Source organism: Lepus europaeus, chromosome 14 (assembly GCF_033115175.1).
Source record: "Lepus europaeus isolate LE1 chromosome 14, mLepTim1.pri, whole genome shotgun sequence".
In the NCBI taxonomy this organism is placed as follows: Eukaryota; Metazoa; Chordata; class Mammalia; order Lagomorpha; family Leporidae; genus Lepus; species Lepus europaeus.
The window spans coordinates 17,395,951-17,415,494 of record NC_084840.1 but is presented as its reverse complement, the minus strand read 5'-3'; the positions used below and the strand labels follow the sequence as shown (position 1 = coordinate 17,415,494).

Sequence of the window (19,544 nt, the reverse complement as noted above, 5' to 3'; positions counted from 1 at the left end):
TGCTCCCAGCTGTGCTACCGCTCTGCAAATATTTATATGACCTTTGAGGGGACTCGCTTTTCCCACCACCATTCTCACCACTGGGAGCGGCAGCAGAGAGGGGAGCCCCTAGATCTCACCCTCTCCCACCATCCCGAGGACCCCGGGCCACAGGACAAGGATGCGAGGGGGGCTGCCTCTGCAGTGGGGGCCTGCAGGGGCCTCAGGGCAGGTCACTGGGTGGATTCCTAGGGGTGCCATGCGCATGCATCTGTCTGTGTACAACCAGCTCAGGAGACCCCGACACCAGGAGCAACTACTTCAGAACAACCTGAGCGCCCACGACCCCAGCCTCCCCGGCGCCGAGTGGGACCCCGAGTCTCTGGGAGGCAGGGACGAGACCTCATGCAGTGGAGTGAGGATGGACCTCTAGCCCTGAGCCCTTCTGCCTCCCTCCACCCATGCATCCTGGGCTGAGCCACCGCCTGCTCTGCCTGGAGTCTTGGGGGGTCCCTTCCCCTCACAGCAGAACACATTAGATGATACCGCCCCTTCCCTGAAGTCCTCCAGGGCTTCTCCTCGTACACGGGGCCCTCTTTACCTGGCCCCTGGCTATCTCCTGACCTCACTTCTGGCCACACTCCCCATTACTAGCCCTGGTTCAGACACCTCCTTGAACTCGTGCCCACTTTTGCCTCTGGCTCTTCTGTTTGCCTGGATGGCTCCATCCTGTTATCTGTGTAATTTACCAAGGAAGCCTTCCCTGGCCACCCTGTCTCCACTCTCGGCCCCCTCCCCCCGTCTTTTTCCTATGCACACAGCACCCCCAACCTGTACATTGACTTTTGTACATAATTTGCCGCATTCTTTCTGAGTGAGTCTATCTCCCCCTTGTTGTATCCACAGTGTCTCCGAGTGTCTCAAACCGCCCAGAAGAACCAACAGCACGAGGTGGCCGTCATCATCCTGTCTTTCCGATGACGAGACTGAAGCACAAAGCCACGCAGGGAGTGAGTGGCAAACGGGAAATTAAATCCAGGTCAATGAGACCCCAGAATTTTCCATTTACTGTGCCGTTTTGCCTTCCAAGAACAGGAAACGAACCATAGAGACAGCTAAGGACAGGCGAGCTTGTGTGGCTACTGCCTGCCACACTTCAGGGCACCTGCCCGGCCCTGGAAGGGCGGGATCTCGGCTGGAACCTCCCCTGGGGAGCTCCTTGCCTTGGCCGGATCCAGAGACCAGGGAACATCTGGGGAAAGTTGGCTCCAGCGTGGGCCCAGGGCAGCTGGCTCTCCCCCAGGGCCCTCGTGCCGAGGCTTGTGGCTTGTGGCTTGGAAAAGGGCAGCGACAGCCAGATAAGCTGTGTCCCTCCTCTTCCAATAACACTCGGCAGAACGTTCAGCAGCCCTGGGAACGCCTGGGGCGAGAAGTCCCACCACCCAAGCCTGTCCACACGGCCATGGATGCGAAGATAGTGTCATTCCTGAACTGCCCCCTTGTCATCAAGCCCACAGGGGCCAAGACAGAAGCCAGACACGGAAGCAGAGGAAGACTGCCGAGATCCAGAGAGGCGACGACGAGAGGAGGGGCTGCAGGAGGGCAAGAGATCTGCCCGAGACACCCCTGGGAAAGAAGGGACCAGGCCCGAGACGGACCCCTTGCAGATGAGCGAGCCAAGGGAGAGGGGCGGGCTGGGGAGGGCATGCTCACCCTCACTCTGGCTCAGGGCCCCAGGCCGAGCCCTCCCAGGCAGTCCCCGCTCCTGGAAGTCCCTGCACCTCTCAGACGCTTGGGGTGCCCGCCGATCTCACGCACACACAGCCTCCTTGTGTCCACGGGTGTCTGGATGTGGCTCCCACAGCGTGAGTCTGTCTCATTCACCAGCACGCTGGCTCTGTGTGTTGATGGCACAGCCCCCACGGCAGCCTCATCGACCTTCACTCTCCACGACCCTGTCCCGCAAATTCAGCGAGCGCTGATCCGTCTCTCAGGTCGCCACATGCTGGCCTCTGTCCTTCCTGCCTGCTTTCACACCCAGACTTTCACACACCTGCCTGCATTTGCTCCACCGTACCCCGAAGCACAGGCACGCACAGTTCAGTGCGCAGCCTCTTTGGGGCGGCCCTGCACACAGCTCACTGGGTAAGCACCCCTGCCCAGCCTGCTGGCCTTCCTTCAACTGCACTGAATGCGCTTTTGCTGCCTGGCCAGAGACATCTGAGCACCCAGAGCCCAGCGCTGGGCTCTCCCGAGCACCCTGGGACAGCCATGCCTTTGAGCTGCAGTTAAACAAGGACTTGTATTCATGCAGGCTGAGGCGGTTCCTTCTGCCGCTGGCCCAGAGCTCCTGGTTGTGGCCACTTTATGGCTCCCCAAAGCAAGACCCCCCTCCTGGAAGATGAAGAGGTCACTTAGGGGCATCCCAGGAGGGGGCCTTCAATAGCCACTCAGCGGTCAGTCAACAGCATGGCTGAGAAGCAGGCTGCTGTGCGTTGGGGGAATCTCACTGGCAGAAGACAGGGTCTCTGTTCTTGGGAAGCTCCCCGGGGAAGGCGTGAGACCCCCGCCCCTGGCATGCTCTTGGTGCACCGTGGGTACAGTGGGATGAGCACAGGGCATGGAAGCTGGGTCCTGTCACTCCCCAGTTCTGTGATCCTGTCAAGCCCGTTAGGACAAGTTCCACTTTCCTGCCTTGTGAGTGGAGGGGAGAAGTCCACGTCACGGTGTTGGTAAGGTTAAGTGAGATAATGCCATTCAGCGCGGTGCCAAGCATACGTGCTGTGCACCCGTGAGTGAATCCAGAAAGCACCCAGTGTTAAGTACCAGTCACGCACGCCAGTTCCAGGCCAGCACTGGGACAAGGGAGGGGAGGCTCTCTGGAGGCGCGAGACTTGGCAACCTGGGTGTCACTGCCCAGGCAGGGAGGCTCCATTGCAGGGGGCCTCTGCAGCTGTGGTTTTTCTAGGAACTAACCAGGAGGAGTGAGGTGACTACTGGTCACCTACTGGGCACCCGGGGTGTCACACACGCTGGATCGCCTTACATCCTGACAACATTCCTCCTCCCAGGCTACTGTACCCACTCACGCGGGATCACCGGCCTTCCCGGAGCCTCAGAGCTGGATCTGAACCCATGCCTGTCCCCTTTCCACGTGGGTGCTCTCCCCATAGCATCCGGCTGTAGGGGACTTCTGGGCGCCGCACAAACCCAGGTGGCCATCGCAGGACAGCAGGTCTGTGGGTGAGAGGAGGGGGCCGGCCAGGAGAGGCAAGCGGACAGGTAATGGGGAAGCCACACCCACTCAATAGCATCCCCCACGCTTTATCCACAATAACCGTCACCCACAGTGTACGTCATCGCTCTCAGCCGAAACTCCAGCAGCCCAATTGTAGGTTACTAGGACACCCAGAGGAGGGGCCGCCCCTCGGGTGGCATCAGTTGCCATGGCAACCACCACACATCCAGCTGCCCCTCTGGAATACGTGGCTTGCTCCAACCTTCCACCAACCTCTTTGGATCCGAACAGACGTGGGATACAGATTAACCCTGCACTGGCCGAGGAGAGGCATCCCCCATTTTGTTGGAGGAATCCAGGGGTGTCTGAGAGCCAGGGGCCCTCTGCAGCCATCCCCTCCCTCCCGTCAGACCCAGGAATCTGCCCCTTCCCAATTAACGGCATGTGTGTCCCAGTTACATTTTCCCTGTAGTCACTGCTCACCGACCCTCCCAGCGAGCTCTATGGCAGGCACCTGGAACTCGGCCTCTGTGGAGTGGCCTGCAAATGCCCACCTGTGCCCCCCGAGGACCTGCCCTCAGCCAACAGTGAACAGGAGCACACAGGGAAACACACAGGTGTCCTTGCCCGGGGGTGGGGCAAGTGTATGCCATGGCCTCTTCCGGAAACCCAGGCCCCCAAGTGCCTGCAGCAGTAACCTGTACAGGAGCAGCCCTCGTGCAGGTCCCCGCCTCTTTGCTGACTCCTCCCACTCCCCATCAGTGCTTTCTGGGAGCACCTCCCACATAACCCCCCCCCCACACACACACACACACTCAAACCCTTGTCCTGAGGTTTGCTTCCACGGCTATCCCGCTGCTATGGTTTGATGTGTCCCCCAAAAGCACGCATGTTGGAAGCTTAGCCCCCAGTGCAGCAGCGGTAAGAGACAGGGCCTCTGAATGGATCAATGCTGGGGTCACAGGGGTGGGTGAGTTACCGTGGGAGAGGGTTCCTATAAAAGGTTAAGTTCGGGGGCCAGTACTGGGCTGCAGCTCATAATACCAGCACCACACTGGAGCGCTGACTGGGGTTCTGGCTGCTCCACTTCCAATCCAGCTTCCTGCTGAGGTGTCTGGGAAGGCAGGGAAAGATGGCTCAAGGACTTGGGTCCCTGTCACTCACGTGAGAGACCCGGATGGTATTCCTGGTTCCTAGCTGTGGCCTACTAACTCAGATCTGGTTGTTGTGGCCTTCTGGGGAGCAAACCAACAGACAGAATCTCTCTCTCTCTTTGCCTCTTCCTCTTTCCCTGTGACTCCGCCTTCCAGATAAATAAACAAAATCTTCACATGAGACAAGGGATGAGTTGGGCGCCCCTCTCTTGTGTGTACACGTGTGCTCTCTCGCCCTTCCCCCGCCCACTGTGGGGTGATGACACAGCAAAAGCCCCCACTGGAGGTGCTCCTTTGAGCTTAGACTTCCCAACCCTCAAGATCCGCGAGCCAAAGGAACATCTGCTCATTACAAATTGCCCACTCTATGGTGATCTGGTGCAGTAGCACCCAAAGGACTAAGACAGCTGCTGGAGGCATCCTTCACACCAGGGAAACACGTCCGACTCCAGGGACCGACGGCAGGAAAGGGGTCACGGCCACTCGAGTGATCCCGCGTGCGGTCAGCTTAGCTCCCACACGCTGCACTCACGGTCCGGGCCCCAGACCACCAGCTGGGCACCATTTGCCGCATGACAACATTGCACAAACAGGTCAGTGTGGGTCAGGATGTTCCATCTCGCTGGGCGACCAACTTTCCTTGTCATCCTCCCAGTGAGGATGGCAAGCCTCACTCTCAAGCGTGAAGGCTAACACACACTTTCACAAATACCGTATCAGCGTTCAGAACGTGCGCGTGCCAGCCGAGGCCATCGACCTGCTGACGTCCGTCACCAAACGGCTCTGGACAGCCAGCATTCGTCACGCACCCGTGCTGTCCGAGGCACAGGTATGAACTAACCTAACCCTCATCTTCCAGTCCGTGTTTTCAGCTGTGGAATCTGAAACAGCGGGAGGTGAAGACAACAGAGGAAGAGGTAGGCTCTGAACCCAGGCAGAGTGGCCGGGAGCCCTCACCCAAGACCCGGCTACCACTCGGCCAGTGGGTGTCACTAAGCCCATTCTCCAAGGTCTGTTTCAGGAACTGTGCACTGCAGGACGGTCAACCAGCGAAACACCACCAGGCCTCACAACAAACTCCAAGGCCAAATTCAATGTATTTATCTGCCAAGTTTAAAAAAATCTTATTCTGGGGCCCACCATCATGGCGCAGCAGGTTAAGCCGCCACCTGCGAGGCTGGCATCCCACATGTGCCAGTTCAAGTCCTAGCTACTTGGCTTCTGGTCCAGCTCCCTGCTAATGCATCCTGGCTTCATTGAGGCCACTTTGCTCTCTGAACCAGCAGATGGAAGACTCTCTCATCTCCCTCTCTAGATTTGTCTTCAAATTAATAAATAAATCTTATTCTAATCTCTAACAACCCCTAATGAAGACAGAGGCCATCAGTGAAATGAACAGAACATTAACAAGATCAGAACAACCCATTTCCAACCAAGGGCCCTTTACATTTTTCTAACTTTTTTTTTTTAAGATTTACTTATTTATTTGAGAGGCAGAGTTAGAGAGGGAGAGACACAGAAGAGAATCTTCCATCCACTGGTTCACTTGGCAAATGGCTGCGACGGCCAGGAGTGGACCAGACTGCAGTCAGGAGCTTCTTCCGGGTCTCCCACGCAGGTGCAGGGGCCAGGCACTTAGGCCATCTTCCACTGCCTTCCCAGGCCATCAGCTTTACGTGGACTCGGCACTCCCCACCTCCCTCTTAGGTCAGAAGTCCCGCAAAGGCAGGCACTGAGCTTCCTTCCTGAACTTGAACCTGGGGCTCTCCCCAGGATGGCCTCCTTCTGCTCTCTGCCCTCCAAGCCCCTGTCATCATGTTCCATGATGGTCCAGCTCCCGGGGCACAATGCTCAGACAACGGCCAGGAAGCAGAGATGGAAGAAATAGGATGGACAGGGCCAGTGCTGTGGCGCAGCGGGTTAACGCCCTGGCCTGAAGCGCCGGCATCCCATATGGGCGCCCGTTCAATCCCGGCTGCTCCAAGTCCGATCCAGCTCTCTGCTATGGCCTGGGAAAGCAGTGGAAGATGGCCGAAGTCCTTGGGCCCCTGCACCCACGTGGGAGACCAGGAAGAAGCTCCTGGCTCCTGGCTTCGGATCGGCACAGCTTCGGTCATTGCGGCCATCTGGGGAGTAAACCATCAGATGGAAGACCTCTCTCTCTCTCTGCTTCTCTATCTGTGTAACTTCGACTTTCAAATAAATAAAATAAAAAATATTTTTTAAAAAATGGGACAGACAACTCTGCTGCTTCCACTGGAATCCAAAAGGGTTCTCTTCTCGGCACAGACCCAGCACCCACTGCGGGAGAATGCTTGCCACTCACAGCGGCTGGGTGGTGAATCTCAGGGTCTGGAAGCCGCGGCCGAGGCCCCCGCCGCCCGGCTGGAAGTGTCTCTTTAAGGCTCGGGAGCACAGAGCCAGCCTGGGAGAAGGCAGGGGCCCACAGTTTGTTTTATTTGACATTTTTCAACGTCAGGACACTTGAGAGCCAAGGAGGAAACGGATCCCATCTGTTCCTGAGCCCCCGAGCGCAGTTCAAGAGGACAGGCCGGGGAGGGGAGGGAAGGCGGCCAGCAGGAAGCAAGAAGTCGGGGCCAGCCAGCCACACACAGAGGCCAAGGACCCACCTGGGGCGGAACACGGGCTGTGGCAGTGTCACCAAGAAATCCCCATGTCCCCAGACCCATGGCCCCCAGGCCTATGAGGCTCAGGCCTGCTGTCTCAGAACAAGGCGCTGTGGTCCTGAGCGTGGGGGCTGGACAGCAGCCCTGCAGGCCTGCGGGTTTCCACCGGTTACTGCCACGGAGCTCCCACACGGCCCACCCACCCCACCACAGGCATGGACAGACACGGACACCCAGAGAGGTACTAAGTAACCACATGAAAGCAGGGGAGGCCTCAGCGTCTCCCAATGCTGCCCCTGCATGCCTGGCCCCAAGCCCGGTGCCCGCGTTCACCTGCTGTGGGCGCCCTCCCACCCAGCCCTGGACGCCGGGAATGGGGAGGACAGACGGCTGTGCGACTTATCTTCTTCCTTAGATTAAATTCCAGGCGGCCCTATTTTTAGAAAAACAAATTCCTTTTCTCTCTTCAAGTGGTAGAAACGTCCCGAGCTGTCAGCGAGGGCTGTCTGCAGTGTCGCGCCCAGCATGGTGCCCTGGCCGGTCCACTTCTCGGGACAAGCGGGGGATCAGCCTGGGTGCCGGTGCTGAGAGGCTCGGTGACAACCTGAGAGTCTGCAGGAGACGGTGACCCGGCCAGAGAGAGGGCTGGAAAACCAGGCCACGCAGCGAGCAGGGGCCGTCCTCTCTCTCTTTTTGTCTTCTTTCTTGGTCTAATGACAACTTGAGCAGTCATCAAAAAATGTGGGAATATCTGGGTGATCTTCCCAGACGAGAGGATGTGAATCACAGGCAAGAAGTGACAGGGCAGCAGAGGGCTGAATACTTGGGAATTCCTTATAACTTAATCCTGTGTGAAATGGAGTAAGCTCCCTGTCACCGAGCTCATGACGGTCAAGGCTGAAAGACTGGCACAGGGAATACTGTCGAGATTTCTGTACTAGGCGAGAAGCCGGACTGGTCCCAAGTCATCAGAAAGAAAAATAAAAAAGCTTCAGAAAGACATGGATCCCGGGGGACACAGAGACTCAGCATTAGCAAGTGTGCAATGTGGCTTGGAATCGGCACTTCTGAAGAGACCCACCATCTACAAAACGCTCAGAAGGAAACGGGGAAGCTACACGACATGGAATTTGGCAAAGATTTTTTGGATACGACACCGAAGCAGGGGCAAAAAAAGAGGCACTGGACGTCAGCAAAATGAAAACCTTCGGGCAGCAAAGGACACGATCAGAATGAAAGGCAACCCATGAGTCAGAGAAAATGTTTGCAAAGCACGTATCCGGTAAGGGCTTCGTATGCAGAATGTAAAATAAAAGCCCTGTCACAACGCAGCCACGAAAACCAGACAACTTCATGCAGATGGCAGACACATGGACAGTGGGCACGGACGGACGCTCGGTGTCACCAACCAGGAGGAAAGCGCAGACCCACCACAACCAGGGAGTGAGGGCTTAGCCTCTGTATCCCACAGCCGCCTGCCCGTGTGCCACTCCTGGCTCCAGCTTCCTGCCAACGCAGACCCGAGGAGGCAGTGGTGGGCGGAGGCACTGGGTTCCTGCCACCCACAGGGGAGACACGGAGCAAGTGTCTGGCTCCCCCAAGCCCAGCGCTGCCCTTTGCATGTACTGGGGAATGAATCAGTGACGTGAGTGTGTGCGCGCTCTCTCTCTGCCTCTCCGAGAAACAAAAAACCACAAGGAGTCCCCACTTAAAATCCATTAATATGCTCATATATACCTTAAAAAAACCTCTAAGGTAGTAAATGTTGGCAACAGTACAGAGAAACGAAGACCCTTGTGCACTGCTGACTGGAAAATGCTGTAGTCTCGGTGTCAAACGGTATTGTGGTTCCTCAGAAAATCAGAGACAATACGGCCCGGCCCGGCAATCCCATTTCAAAGCAGGGACTTGAACAGGTGTTTGCATGAGGACACCGCAGAAAACTTGTGGAAAAGTGGAAATACAAGGTGCTTACTTTGGTAAAAAAAAAAAAAATTTTTTTTTGAAACCCTGAGGTGGGCACCATGGCCCAGCAGGTTCAACTGCCCCTTGGATGCCTGCATCTCATATCAAGAGTGTGGGTTCAAGTCCCAGTTGCACCGGAGAAACTTGACCCTTGCCACCCATATGGGAGACCCAGATGGAGTTTCTGGCTCCTGGCTTTGCTCTGGCCTGGTCCTGGCTGTTACAGGCATTTGGGGAGTGAACCAGCAGGTGGAAGCACTCTCTCCTCCTTTTTCTCTATCACTCTGCCTTTCAAATAAATAGATATATGCTTAAAACCCTTTACATAGTTTTCGCATAACACACATTTTCCACGAACTGTTTGAAGGATCTCCCCCCCTACACACACATACACCCTCCCCCAGTGTTCACAGCCAAAGAGCGGAAACAACCCACTAATGGAAGAACGCAAACACAAAGCAGGATCCACCCCTACAATGGGATGGCGCTCAATCTTAAGACAGAGAATGAGAGTTCTCCCTTCCACTGGTCCCTGCCTCCGAATGCTTCCAACAGCCAGGAACACCACCCAGGTGTCCCTCATGTGGAACCCAAGTACTTGAGCCATCACCTGCTGCCTCCCAGGGTTCAGTGGAATCAGCAGTGGGGCCAGGACTTGAACCCAGGCCCTCCAGGGTGAGACCAGCAGTGGGCGGCAGCCGATGGATGGATGGGGGTGTGGCCACGCGGGTGAGCGGGGCAGTACTGAAGGCTGGCCCGTAGGGAACAGTCCTCCCCAGTTCATGAATAGGAAAAGCAATTTTCGTAGACATAGGACATTTTCCAAATGGCAACACCTGGATGGAAACCACAGTGGGGATGAGAGGCGTAGGAGGAAGAGGAGGCTGGAGGCCTGACGTCTTCACTGGAAGACCTGCTGGAGGCTGGGGTGCCCTCTCCCTAATCCACACACACACACACACACACACACCCCGTAGCCACGAAAACTCCTGAGTGGCCGCTCACGTTAAAATTACCAGGGATTATAAATGGATGCCCTCAACACTGACTTTCCCAACCACATTCCTGGATGGCCGTGTTTGGCGATGCTAATGACACTTAAACTCTAAGTGTCCAGAGCCACTGCTCGCCGAAGGCTGGCCACAGAAACACACGTGGAATTACCACGTAGCACAGCATCGTGGTTTCCAGTGAGGGCCACTTGATGGGCACTGGGATGCCAGCAGCTGACCGTCCACTGCCCAGGCAAACTCTAGCCAGCGGGTGTGCACGGTGGACAAGGGCTGACTCAGGCCAGCCTCAGGGGCCTGTGTTTCTTTTTTTTAACTGGTTCAGGAGCACACACACTATGCAGAGGAAGGAGGGTAGGGAAAGGCTGCCGGGACTCCGCGTCCCCACACGCCAGCCCCTGGGGCTACCAGATCCATCCTGCTGCCGATGCTGAGCGATGGGTGCTCAGCCTCGCGTCTCCATCGTCTGGGACTCGAACAACAATAACAGCAAAACGCTCCGAGCTAACCTCCAGTGAGGCAGGGGTGATTCCAGGCACTTGACCCAGACGAAGCCACTCAGAGCGTCTGTTTAGCAGACAGACCAGTAAAACTTAATCACTTGCCCACAGTCACAGATAATTAAGGCCAGCCGTGCTGACCCCTCCTCAGAGTGGGATGGCTAAGGCAAGGGCCTGTGCCTCCTAACACCTACGGGATTTTCTGCCATGCCCGCCGAGGGGCAGCAGGACGGGACACTCAGAGGACCCCCACCTCCAGCCGTGTGGGAGCGCCCGGAGGACGAGGGTCCTGTCGCCCCTGTCAGTCTGGGGGCGTGGCAGAGCTGGGGCCGTGGTTCTTCCTATCGCCGGGGGTCTGCGGGAGCCCCTGGCCCCACAAGGTTGTGTCGGCCTCTGCCCCATCCAGCGAGGAGCTCGGGGACCCGGGAGCTTCCTGGGGCTGAGCCTCTAACACCTGGGCTCTGCCTGCTGCACAGCACGGGCCCCTGACCTCAAAGGGGCCCGGGGCCTGCGCGCTGGCTGGCTTCTCCAGGGTCTGAGCGTGAGGCTGGGCTGGCCCCGGGGACCGCACAGGCAGTAAACAGCTTGTTCCTGCGTCACTTGTTTTGCTCCTGAGCAGCCCCACCAGCTGGACAGGCCCTGGCCAGACTCCGCCAAGTTCATCCCCAGGGTGGGGCGGGGGTGGGGACAGGGACGGCCTGGAGCTGGCCCTGGGTCTCTTCCGAGGAGAGGCCGCCTCTGTTCCCTGCCGTCCGAGATTTTATTGGGGAGAGGCAGTCCCGGGCAGTTAGATAGGAAATAGCTTACATGTAAGTCTTTGAGAGGTAGGGGGAGTGGTGCCGCTGCTCCGTGTGTGGTCCCAGCAAACCAAGAAGGCAGACCGGAAGGGGCAGTCAGCTCAGAGAAGGGTCTAGAATCACTGCAGCTCCTTGGTCGTGGGGCTTGGGGCAGTTTGCCAGGACCCCCTTCGTGCCCAGTGCTTCGTTCTTCCTTCCCCTCCCCTCACTTCCCAGACTGTCATCCCTTTCCTGGTGGTCTCCACGGCCCACCCGCTCACCTAGGCGGAAGACAAGAGGGGGTCCCTGCAGGGTAAAGGATGGGAAAGAGGGGGTTCTAGACTGGGGTGGGGTTAGGAAGTCACATTACGGGTGGGTGAGCAGGGACCAGGGACCTTACCACGGGGTAAGGCGGGGACAAGGGGGCTGGGATCCCTGGCCAAGGAAGTAGAGCCCCCATTACCCTTCCTGTCTGACCACATTGTTCCCTGCAAGCTCCTTCCCTCCTCTCGGCAGTAGACAATGGGGAAACAATCAGGCTGCCCAGGTCTGTACGGAGTTCACAGAAGATCCGGGACTAGAACAATTTTTCACGACTCTTTGGGCCAGTTTTCTGATGGGCAAAAGACCAGGGAAGGGGGTGGGGCAAGCAGAGAACGACAGCCACAGAGGCCAATGAGAGGGAGGCACCCTCATTGACCAATCAGATCCTCCAATGGAGGCCCCGCCTTTATCTGATTTCAGAGTGAGGTCACATGGACGCCACGGCCCTCGCCCATTCGCCGGCCTCCCCAGCCCCTTCTCAGGCATCCAAGGGACTGCACTTACCCGGTGGTGATGTCGTCATCCTCTGTCATGGTCTTGCCCACGAGGTCACTGTCGCTCATGTAGCCAGACTTGAGGTCCACCTCGTCGGAGTCCAGGGACTCCACCAGCTCCAGGCGGGAGATGTGGCTGAGCTTGCTAGGGCTGCGCATGGGCATGGTGTGGGAGTAGTGGGCCCGCTCCCCGTGCATGTACCAGGCCGGCGGCCCCTCTGAGCGGCAGCTCCCCCCCACCGAGGGCGCGTCGCCCGCCTGCAGCCGCGGGCTGGACTGGCCGTAGCGCCAGGAGAGAGGTGACGAGCGGTTGGAGAGGCTGGACACGCTCCGAGGGTTGGCGTCATCGCTGTCATAGCAGGTCATCTCCAGCGAGCTGGGCGGAGAGCAAAGGGAGGCTGCTGCTGGATTCCTGGGTGCAGCCGCTGCGCCCCCAGCCCCTCACCATCTGCCCCCCCCCCTCCCCACGAGACTGCCACGTGTGTCTTAGCCTCCTGACATCCCATCTCGGCTTGTCAAAGAAAAATGTATTCTCTGGTTTACTCCCGAGAGCCTAGATCGTGGCATTTTGCTTGGGTTTGAGTCCTGTCTTGTCATTTATTAGTAAGTGAGACCAGGGAAAGTAACGGACCCGGCAAAGCCTTCATTTGCTCATCTATAAAATGGGGCAGCAGTATGAGAGCTATGTCATGGAGTTGTGAGGGTCACATGGGCACAGATCCAAGAAACTCAGCACCTGGTACACAGAAGGTGCTCACTGAACGGGAGGGGGCCGAGAGACCTCCTGGGGGAGGTGGGGCAGGGCCCTGGTCACTTCTATCAGTGAGTGAATTCCCAGAAAAACCTGGAGTGTGTGTGGAAAGCTTCGGAGACCTGAGAGGCGTGGCAGGTCCCCAGGAAGACAGGTGCGAGGCACAGGTGCAGGGCAGAGCGGGGAAAAGGCTGAGGACATGGAAGAAGCAGGGTGTGGGACCCCAAGGCTCAGGTCCTGTGATGATGCCCAGGAAACTGCCGGGGGCCTGATGCTAGGGGAGGCGGGGACCTCTCCCCCTCAGGGGCCAGGGGGGTGCAGAGAGGAGAACTGGCCAGCATCTGGCTGGGGGTGGCCTGGATGCGGGTTCAGGCTGAGGGCAGTAATTCCACCCAGCCGAGCAGTAGGGCCCCCAAATCCCTCCTAGGTGGGGTCTCCATAACTTGCCCAACTACAGCCAGACAGGGGCGAGTGAAAGAGTTAGGGTCTGGGCCCCATGCCAGCTGGGGGGCAGAGGAATTGGGGGCTGGGCCTGGGGCGCAGCAGGCAAGGGAAAGGTCTGCTCCGTGAACACACGGGCCTCCGGTTGCTTCACAGGGGTGGGGGCGGGACTGGGACGCCGAGTCTTTGCAGGGTTCCCTACGAGAAGGCCGATCCTGCAAAACGACGTCCATGGGACCTGGGAAAATTGGTTCTACTGTTTCGATCAGTGGAACTGGAGGGATCCAAATGGCCTTGAGACTGAGTTCTGGGTGCCAGCCGGGGAGCCCGGGCTGAACTGGGCATTGGCGACCACTGTGGCTTCCTCCCTGGGCCCACTCCCAGCTCCTGTGCTCGGGTCCCAGGGCCTTTCAAGCCCCCTTTGGTGCTGCGCAGCAGCTCTGCTCAGAGCCTCCAGGAGGCTGGCCTTGCTCATCAGCGCCCCCTGTGCTCTAAGCTGGTACACAGGGCAGGGGCTCTCCGCCCCGCTCCAGGCCACCCCTCCTGCACAGCTCTCTGCAGCCCCAAACTGTCTGCAGACCTACGGTGCCAGCCCCACCCCCACCCCAGGCCGGCCTTTGCCCGCAACCTGAGCCGCCTGCCCCAACCTGTCTCCTAGCTGGGTACAACGAGCAACAGACGCAGGAAGCGGCCCAATTCCGATGAGGAACCTCTACATCATCATTCAGGCTGAAACCAGACTCACAGGAAGCACACCCTGGACGAAGGCTGTGCTTGCAGGGTGCCAGTGCCCGGCACACAGCTGCATGAGGTCTGAGCCATGTCGGCTCGGACCCCCGCCCTCACCCCCACCTAGCCCGTGGGCCTCCCTCTCCCAGCCGCGGCTGCTCCTCCTCTCACCTGGGAGGCCTGGCCAGACCCTTCCACTGGCCTGCAGGAAGGGCTGGCCGAAGCCAGGGAACAGTAGTTCCGGCTATCAAAGTGCGGAACGGGAATAGCCAACGGCTGAGGGCGGAAGCGGCTCTGGGTGCACAGGGAACAGAAAAGCCAGCCTCGGGTCTCTTGGTTCCTCTCTAAAAGGAGGCCGAAGCCTTACGTCCCCCCAGCACCAACCCCAGGGTCAGCTTTTTCCAAAGAGCGTTGGCGAAGCCCCGCCTGGGGTCAGCTGTCCTGCCTCCCTGGGGGCTGGGACTGCCGCCTCTGCCCTGCCCTGAGGTGTGAGTCATTTGGGGTGTGACCCTCTCGGCTACCCAGCACTTTCTGGTTTCTTGGGCACGAGGCTGGCAAGAACTTGGCATGGAGAGATGTTCCAAGTTCCCTGGGTGAGGGCCAGAAGATGTTTTAAGGTTTCAATATACCGGGTCTTGAACCGCTCAGCCCAGCGGGGCCAGAGCCACGCCCCACTTGGGCAGCTGCTCAGGGCTGAGATGGAGGCAGGAGACAGACGGTAGGGGCCAGGGACCCGAGGCCACGGGAGTCCACCGGCCACTCTTTCTCTCGGACCTGCTGGATCACTTTCAGTAGCCAGGGCCCTGCTGCCCCGAGCAGGCCTGACCCCGGAGGGTGGCAGCGCTGGCTGACCTTACCATTTCAAGTATTTCAGATGTCTAGGAGGGGTGGGGGTAGCCGAGGGGGCTGGAGAAGGGTGGGCTCGAGGAGGAAGAGCCAGGGCCATGGCTGAGAGCTACCAAGGACCAAGCTCAGGCCCACGTCAGTCTCAGCCAGCCCATGGCACCCGGGATACTTGCAAGGGAAGGAAGTCTCTCTCACTGGGGTCCTGGCAGCGTCTGGATACCACTGGTGTGGCCGCACACGGAGCTTAGAGAAGCGCTCCCCTCCCCTGTCCCAACTGTGTTAGAAATTTTCCAGCCCAGGAACCCCCGCGCAGCCCCCCTGGGAGGCTTTCTAATCAACCCCCAGCCCGCCGGCTCCGCACCCCAGCTCTCGCAATCCTGGCCGTCCGTCTGCTCTCCTCCCTCTGCCCCCCGGAGCTGAGCATGAGCTCATCTGGGCAGCCCAGAGGAGGCGGCAGGGCCAGCGGAGGGGGGGGACGACGTGAGTCACGGTGCAGGCTGTGGCCAGGAGCTGCCCCGGGGAGCCGGCCGGGGAGGGACCAGTGTCCCTCAGCTGGAGGCCAAACCAGGGCTGGGCTGGAGCTGGGGGCACTGTGTGGCTGCCTCTGCCCACCCCCGACCCCAGCACCAGGTGGTAGCAGTGAGGAGAGCCAGGTGCTGGGTGGGACCGACACCCATCCTAGAGTTCCAGAAACCTGAGTGGGAGGGGCTGTTTAGCTACCCACTCTGCCAGATGAGGAGAGAGGGCCTGGGGAGGCAGAGTGAGCACCTGAGTGAGCACCCTGAGCTGGTGACGGCTTCTGCACACACACACACACGTGTGCACGCACACACACGCACACGCAACACCCCAGCGCCTAGCAGACATGACTGGTGGTGGCGGTTCCTGGTGGGGGTGGCTGGCTGCCCCTCCCCCTGCAGCAGGGGCTCCGCAGACCTGGCCCCCATGAGTGCATGTTACCAGCGGGACGCCCTCGGCAGCCAGAGCTCACCTGTGCGTCACCTGGGAGCCTCGCAGGCTGGACATGGTCTCTTCCAGGTTCTGTCGGAGATCCAGAACGTTCTGCACCGTCCTCTTCCTCTGGGACTCTGGGTCTGGGAGGGAGACAGGGAGAGCTGGTGAGGCAGAGGGCTCGCCACTGGGGCTGGGGTCAGGAAGGGGAGAGGGGCCAGGTGGCGGGGGTGCTAGGCACCCGCCCCTCTGCTCTTCAAGGCCCTGGGCACATGCCCTTGAGTCCTCTGAGGCTGCAGGCGGGGTCTTCCGTGTCTGGGCCACCTGGCAGACCCCTCCCCCAGGTCACCACCTTTGCTTCTAGCTGTGTTTGGGGGAGGCCCTGGGCCTCCAAGCAGAGGTCACAGGCATGGTGGCTGAGGTCAGCTGGACATCTCCAGCAGGGGCGTGCTGGCAGGTCCTTAACAAGGGGCTCCTGGAGGAGCACCATGCCCTGATGCAAAGCCTGCAAAGCCTGTGGTGTGGAGACCGCAATGAGTCCACCAACATGGCCAAGTCGGGGCAGACGGCAGCAGACGGCTCTGGGGAGCTGGGCACGGCAGCTTCCACACACCTGACCCCGGGCCTGATGGGGAACATCCCGGGTGAGGCTTCCCGAACGTGGGGTGGCTGGAGGGGAGCTAGAGGGGGAGGGGCTGAGAGTCACTCTCTGGGGCAGGCACCAAGCTCTGGACAGACCCCACCCCACCCAAGTGGCACAAGGCCCAGCGAGGACCAGGCACGGGTGTGGCCCCGTCTCGGAACACAGCTGACCAGGGTCATTCCATTCCAGGCAGGACACGGACTCGGTCAGCTGAGCTACTCCAGCGGCAGGAGAGGCACCTCATCTCCTTTCCATGTGGCTGGGGTGCCTGAGCGTGAAGGGGCCCAGAGAACTTTCTCCGCATCCCACAAAGCTTGGCCCGCACAGGCCTGAGTGTCGGGCGCCACGCCAGGCCCCGGGACGCCGTGACGAGGACCTGGCCCTGCCCCAAAGCGCATCTTTCACTTTGGAACCCGGAGTTGCTAAATGGAACCAAATCCTCCCGCAGGGGAGTCAGGGACTGGCAGGAAGACGACAGCAGAACAGTGGAGAACACGCGAGAATTCTGGCTCTCGGGGCTTCTGCCCCGCCCCCCACCCCAGGCTCAGAGCCCACCGCCCTCTGCCCAAGATGACTCCGCCCCCAGACTCAGCAGGCTGTGAGGCCCCCCTGGCTGCCAAAGGGAACATTCTGGAGTCCCTTAGGAGATGCTGTTCCCTAAGAAAAAGTGTGGGCTGCTGGCAGGCAGCAGCTCTGCCTGTCGAGTGAGAGAGGCCTTTCTTTCCCCAGAACCGCCTCCACCCTTGACCCAGCCGCCTCTCCTGTGCCTCCCCAGGACGGCCCCCTCCGCACCCCAGCCAGGTGCTGGTGGTGAGCAGCAGGGACAGCCGGCAGGTCTCCAGCAGCCTGGGCCCTGTCCCCAGCCTGGCATGTCGTCCGTGGTTGCCAGCGCCTGTTTACCCTGGCTGTTATCACCTTGTGCCTGGCTCTGTGGCTTTCGTGGTTTGGCACAGAACATGGGCCGGTTCAGAACGTGTTTTCAAGTTTGGTTCTAAAATGCCTACGTGGGCAGAGAACTGGGCATCTGGGCCAGACAACCCATCCAAGGGGTGGCAGAAGGGCTTCCCCAGAGGAGGTGACTAAGAGTTGCTCAGAGACCTGTGTGTGCCAGGAATCACCGGTTGAGTCCTTAGGTTTCTGGGAGGTTTGTGCTGCCATCCCATTTCACAGATGACAAAACTGAGACTCAGTGAGATCAGGTCACCCACCTGACAGGCAGCACAGGGCAGAGCTGAGCCCAGGAAGAAACCGATATGATGTGATGCCCACCACTGGCATCCAGACCACACAACGCAGGTGCTCAATGAGCATTTCAAGAATGGATGGACGTTGCCACAATTTGTAAAACAAACAACAAAATACATTTAAGAAGTGGATGGGGGTTAATTCAAGTCCCACTTCTCCGCTTCCGATCCAGCTCCTTGCTAACGCACTGGGAAAGCAGCAGAAGATGGCCCAACTGCTTGGGCCCCTGCACCCACGAGGGAGACCTGGAGGGAGTTTCTGGCTCCTGGCTTTGGCCTGGCCGAGTCCTGGCCATTGTGGCCATCTGGGGAGTGAACCAGTAGATGGATGATCTCTCTGTCTCCTCCTTCTCTCTCTGTAACTCTACCTTTCAAACAAAATAAAAATCTTTTTTTTTTTTTTCTTAAAGAAGTGGATGGATACCTGATGCATTAGAAAGATGTCTTTTTTTTTTTTTTTTTTTAACAAGCAGAGTTAGACAGTGAGAGAGAGAGAGAAAGGTCTTCCTTCCGTTGGTTCACCCCCCAAATGGCCGCTACAGCTGGTGCTGCACCAATCCCAAGCCAGGAGCCAGGTGCTTCCTCCTGGTCTCCCACGCGGGTGCAGGGCCCAAGCACTTGGGCCATCCTCCACTGCCTTTCCGGGCCACAGCAGAGAGCTGGACTGGAAGAGGAGCAACCTGGACAGAATCCGACGCCCTAAGCGGGACTAGAACCCGGGGTGCCGGTGCTGCAGGCAGAGGATTAGCCTAGTGAGCCATGCGCCCGCCAGATTTTTTTTTTTTTTTTAAGGGGAAAATATTTATACACAGAAGAGCAGTGCAGGGGTGTGTGTGAGGGGGAGGTGGGATGCTAACGCCACAGCAGGGACAGAGACAGGTATGGGGACACCTGCCACCTCTCCCTGCCCAGCCACGCTGCCCTCTTCCCCAGATGGCTTCCCCAAAGACTCCTTCCAGCACCTCCCTCATTTCCATGTCAGCACCGGGATGGGGCTACCCCATAGCCTCCCAGACTTGCCAAAATTCAGAGCCACAAGGATCCTTAGAAGCGGCCCAGCCCAACCCAGGAACTGGAGAGGGGCAGGCTGGGAGGGGCTGACCAGCTGGAGAGGGCAGAGGTGCTCACAGGAGGCTCCAAGCAGGGCTCGGGAAGAGGCAGGATGGGCAATGCAGAGCTACGCCCTGGGGCTCTCGCCATGCCCGGCAGTGCCCCCTGGTGGTCATCTTAGGCATGCCACTCTGCTTCTCCAAGGCTCAGCTCTGGGAAAGGGGACTGTCTGGTGGGTGGGGGCTGTCCTCCAACCTCCTCGGGACAGACATATTCCTGGGGGTTGGGGAAGGTGTCCACAGCCCCGGGATCTGAAGCTTGGAAGGCTGCAGACACAGCCTAGGGTAGGGAGTACTTCCCATTCACCCCGCGACCCTGAAGGCGCATCTTCACATGTTTAGATTAAAAAGATGAGTGAGCTGCATTTACAAAAAGGTCACCACACCTCTCACCCTCCTGCACCCTGTCACCCTGTTCTCTCCTCACCCCCGTGAGGGGATGGGGGATGAGGGGCGGGTCTCTGAGGCTCCTGCTGCTCTGTGAAGATCATCACACCCAGGGACGGTGCAATGATTTGTTTGATTGGCTGCAGCAAGACACCTTGGTGGAAATGTTTGGATGTGGGGTGGGCCTTGGTGCCCCTCAGTGTGGGGGTGCTCAGGGTACTGCAGGGCCCCTTTGTGCAAGCTAGGGCAAGGCCCCCACCCCCACCCAGGCCAGCAGAGTGAACTTCCCTCCTTCATCGGGTGCCAGGTCAGGACACCCCCAATCCTTACTCTGAGCAGCTCGAGTGCCACTCAGTTACAGAACAGGATCCTGCTG

The 19,544-nt window shown here is 58.9% G+C and overlaps 1 protein-coding gene across 3 annotated transcripts in view; it reads right to left on the bottom strand.

Moving 5' to 3' along the window:
• The window catches only part of NAV1 (neuron navigator 1), a 228,814-nt gene that overhangs the window by 79,362 nt on the left and 129,908 nt on the right, over positions 1 to 19,544 (bottom strand). For all 3 annotated transcript variants that reach the window (XM_062211580.1, XM_062211581.1, XM_062211582.1), the window contains 2 exons: positions 15,826 to 15,928; positions 12,078 to 12,443 (listed from right to left, as the gene is read on the bottom strand). In XM_062211580.1, the coding sequence (XP_062067564.1) occupies positions 12,078 to 12,443; positions 15,826 to 15,928 (469 nt within the window). The remainder of the gene's footprint in view (positions 1 to 12,077; positions 12,444 to 15,825; positions 15,929 to 19,544) is intronic.